The following is a 4963-nucleotide window of genomic DNA, read 5'->3' on the forward strand; positions in this document are numbered from 1 at the left end:
TGCCTTTTAAATCAATCTCTCATCTACACAAGCAGATGGCTTCACAGTACACGCTTACTTGTGAAAGCTCAGCACTTGAAAGGAAAATGTGACTAATGTAAAATTCAAAGAATCAGCAATACCCGTCAACAGGGAAAAAAAGATCCTTTCATTACCTGAATTAACAATAAGAAAAAATTGTCCTAGTTACTCTTGGTGACTCCTGATACTCTGAATAAGTTTTAAAATTGTATCTGCTCAGCTCCCATTATCAAGAGACAGAAGTAGTCACCCTTATTATTATGTTATTTTTAAATACATTACTGAAAATACAAAGAATGACATTTGGGATCCATTTTTACCAGTTTCAAATCAAATGACCCAAAGATTTGAGTTAGGGGAACACGAATCAAGAAAATGAGTACTTTAAGCGTTGACTGGCACAATGTATCCTTGCACGAGTTCAAAACTGCTGACACTGTATTTTGAGAGAATTCTGCAATAAATTGGCTTATTGTATAAATACCTTCTATAGACAGTTATTTAATAATTTTCCAACTATGCTTAAGTAACGCCTGCTCATGCCACACGACAGGCTTGATTACAGTATTCCTGTCTTGCCTTATTCAGGGTAAGAGTACCTTAACTTCACAAATAAAGCCATTTAAGTCACTGAAATGGCTTGAAGAATGGTATAGTACTCTACTGAAGCACAGGAATCTAACAGAATCTATTCCCTTGAGTTTGTAGTAACAACGTGAAGCACTGCATATAAAAATGAAAGCGTACCAGTATTTCACAGAAAAAGGCTTCAGCAAAGAAATCATGTCCTTATAGCAAATGAAGGCTGTTTCATCTTTGTAATCTTTATGGACATAGCATTCTGCTCAAATACAGTACAGTGAAAGATCAGAATCACGGGCTGTTTAAAAACGTAATAAATATATCAAACAACTTACTAATGCATAGGGTTTTCAAGTAAATGTGCATGCCTAAATACACTGTGTTGCCTGCAAAGCTACCTGAAATATTTTTCAATAAGTATGTTACTTATGTAAATAGTAGATCAGCTTCTTCAGTTGCTAGAATCGACACCTTTCGTCACTAGAGCAAGCTTTAAACAGGCATAAGCCAGAACTGCTGCCCAAATGCCTGGCCCACGTCTTCTTTCTGTCCCATTCTCACTCCTTCCTTTGCATCAGCAAAAATTACATGTCACTACCGTGAACCACATCAAAGAACTGGTCTGGATCTCAGGACAGCTCCTTTCAGTGCACGTGTTGGCTTACGATGGCTTTATCTACAGTGAGAAAGGAAAGTCTTCACTCAAACTCTGAAAGATTTAAAAATTCCTACTGGCAAGATAAAGAAACCATACTGTTTCAGTAACATTAAGTCCCTTCTGAGTTTCTGAATATGGCTATTTTGGTAATATTTGTCTGCACGCTACATTAATAAAATAAGAAATGGAACAGTTCTAGCTGTAAACATGATGCAACTGAAGACTGTACAACAAACTTTTATTCTACAAAAAATAAAATAGTTGTTAGAAATTGATCGTATAACACATATGTACAGTAGCCAATTTATTAATGCTTGAAAGATATTAACAAAGATAAAAATCATTAAATAATACATTGTTTTATACCACTACCAACCAAATTAACATCTCTCACCTGGTAATTTACCTAAACCATCCTACTACGAGCAATTTAGCATACTGCCAGTCCCAGTTTAGAAAAAGAAAAACAGATTAACTTCCAGTTTACAAGAGGCATTTAACAAAATGTTTGAAAAGTAAAGCTACTGCCAATATGTGTTTGATTCTGAGTACTTATGTGGTCTATGACTGAAGCCTTTTCAAACTGCACATACTAAAATGAAATAAAGAAAATCCCTTAAGTTCATAAAGTACCTTACAGCTACTATTTTGTGCGTTTGGACTTTCACACAACCATATCTGCCTGACCAGAATACTACTAGTAGGTGGTGCAGGAGCATCAGTCAAGTTCTTTGAGCCAGAGTCTGCCCTTGAAGGTACTTTTACCTTAAACATTGTTCATCTCAACTCCTGAGACACGTTCTGGTAATAAACACATCAGCAAGGTCTATTACAAAGCAATAGTTATTTAATGCATACCTCACTACATCCTAATGACTACTACTTGCACAGTAGATAAAGAATCATTCATTCAAGTCCACTCTTTCAAAGGGCTACCTTCATTAAGCTGACAGTTTGTTTACTATCCAGAATAAAAGTCCCTGTGATTGAAAAACTGAACCATGACACAGCATGAAAAAATACCCCACCTCCCAGCGGGAGAGGGCAACACGCACATGCATAACTTGCTTCTACGTTCAAAGGCATGCTTATGCTTTACACTCACGTGACATTCTCATACTTTCATCCCTTTGGGGGAAGCAGAAGGGGAATTAAAACTTGCATGTTGACGCTTGATCAAAATTCTAATCTGAGCTAAAAATGTTTCTTCTACCAAAGGGGCATCCATGTAACAGAATCTACCCTTGGATCCTATTATGCAAGAGAAAACCAACTTTCTCAAAACTGAGTGAAAGGATGCTTTCAGACACAGAATTTTAACAAAAGTTATGTTGAAAGAAGTTGGTGAAATGCACTTGAGTGGAACAAATTGAAAATCTGACATTACCCTACAGCCAAATCTTTCACCACCAATTTTAAGGATACACAAGCAGCAAAGCAGGTGAAACAGGAGAGAATAGCGCTACTAATTTACCTAAGCAGCCAATTCATCTCAACAATTTAACACGAGGTTCTACTTCAATTTAAGCCATCAAAACACAAAGCCCCCCGTATTTCTGTTAAAAACATGTAGGGTTTTTTAGACCAACAACAGCTTTTTACTTTTTGTGCAACATTTCTGGACTTTGAGTCACTAAAAACAAATAACCACAAAGTACTTGAACACTACCCACTATCTATCCAGAATACCAAATACATTACAAAATAAGACAATGCAAATATTTGCTTAAGTTTTGGTTTCATGCATATCCACATTTTAAAAAGTAAGCTAAAATCCTACTGTATATTCTTACAGTATATCATGTTCCACCTTCTAAAAGTAGTAAGAACATCGTAACAATGAGCATGAGAAGGTAAATATAAGCTTGACAGTATTGCAGTGAAGTAAGTTTTGTTATCTTACTACCTCAAGAAGGTGAAAGGCAAATTTTTACAGCCTAGTTTCATTTCAATTTTATTGAACTGTCTACAATATTCTGTGAGTGCGTGCACATACACAGGCACGCACAGAAAAAGTGGTATCTACAAACAGTTTACACAAATATTTACATACATATGTTATTTACATAAACTAATATGACTGCATGATTTTCGATGTAAAAACCATATGCTTCTTGCACATATAACTGTTGCATTGGTCTTACAAAAGTAATAGTAACCTTTTGCAACAACTAGCTAAGCACATATCATAGCTGAGTCCAAGTTTTTAGAGCTTGCAGGTTTTTAAAAAAATACAATACCTAGAACACTGTTATCAAACAAATATGCTTTATTGGCATCTAAAAACAAAATGCACCCAACATTAAAATGTACTTTTTCATTTTTTTAAACCCACTGCAGTACGAGGAACAAATGACAAACACTTACTTTAGAGAAAACAGAGACTATAGTGTAGATTTTACAAAATCACTTTTAATCTCTGTGTTATGCTCCTTAAATAACATGGGCCGTTTCTTTTTCTGCCGAATTGTAGGAACATAAAATATCACAGCTTTGTCTATACTTTAAAATTCTCCAGCAGCCTAAAAACACGGACAAGATACACCAGCACCTGTTTTCAAGTATAACAATTTTGATAGCCAACCTAAGGGTAGTATCTAAAAAATTCCATTTTCTTCCATAGGAAGTCTTTGTTTGACAAGCTGTTATTTTATCTTTGTGAAATTAAAAGCAAGTGGGGGAAAGTTTATGCTTTACCAGAGAAATAAAAAAAATGTTTACCTACCATGTTCAAATTAAGAACAGTGTTCTATACAAGTCAGTTGTACAGTTATTTAAGTGAAAGATGAACATGAACATCAGATTAACTTAATTCTGGCAGACAAAAGTGAACTGCTACGGTCCAGTCAGCCATTTATCTATTACAGAGAGATGACAACTTTACAAAAGGTATCTTTTACCTACTGAGTGATGATTATGTCCCCTCAGTTTCTGTGCTTTCTACCACTGGTTCACTTTCTATATCAGCTTCTGTGTCACTCTTCTCTTTGTTTATCTCGACGGAAGATGTCAGTTTTTCATAAAGTTCTGGATCGTCCTGCACCTGTGCAGTTGGTGGCTGACTTTCTGTCTCTGTATTTTCACCGTTTACCTGGGGCATATTATCGGCTTTGCGTTGGGAAGTGGCCCCATCAAAATACTCAAAAACCCGTGGATGTGGAGGGGGGATCCAGTTGTTTGACATTCTGTCTCTTCCAAACCTGTTCCCATTAATTTCTCTGCAAAAATTAAAATCTCTGTCATCCCTATCCCTCTGTCTTTCCCAGGGTCTTCTGCGGTCATCAAAATCTCTATGAGCATCTTGTTCAAATCCTCTATTCCAATTGGGACCACTTCTACTATCAAACCTATAGTTTACATGCCGAAACCTCTCTCTGTCTTCATGGAAGCCTTTAGGGCCGCCATAAATAGGGAAGGCATGGTGCTCTCTTTCATCATAATCTCCTCTCTGTCCCCAGTGCTTGTCTGAATTGAAACCAAAATGCTCTCTTCGACCAAGGTTATCTATACCCGGTCTTCCAAAATTCTCTCTCATGTCTACATGTGGTCTTGCAAAGTGTTCTCTTCCATCTACTGGAGGCCTTCCTATACTCTCTCTTGGATCAACGGGTGGACGTCCAACAGAATCTCTGACATCCACTGGAGATGGTCTGTTAAGATTATCTCGGTTTTCCACTGGAGGAAAGCGATAATCTCTGTCTC

The 4963-nt window shown here is 36.7% G+C and overlaps 1 protein-coding gene across 1 annotated transcript in view; it reads right to left on the reverse strand.

Annotated features, from left to right (window-relative positions):
• Positions 1-3512: 3512 nt before the first annotated feature.
• The window catches only part of SCAF8 (SR-related CTD-associated factor 8), a 40141-nt gene continuing 38690 nt past the window's right edge, over positions 3513-4963 (reverse strand). Inside the window, 1 exon segment of the mRNA XM_009334293.1 lies at positions 3513-4963. This exon segment is cut by the window's right edge and continues 12 nt beyond it. Within this exon segment, the coding sequence (XP_009332568.1) occupies positions 4176-4963 (788 nt within the window). The 3' untranslated portion in view covers positions 3513-4175.

The sequence above is a fragment of the Pygoscelis adeliae genome, unplaced genomic scaffold (assembly GCF_000699105.1).
Source record: "Pygoscelis adeliae isolate BGI_AS28 unplaced genomic scaffold, ASM69910v1 Scaffold261, whole genome shotgun sequence".
In the NCBI taxonomy this organism is placed as follows: Eukaryota; Metazoa; Chordata; class Aves; order Sphenisciformes; family Spheniscidae; genus Pygoscelis; species Pygoscelis adeliae.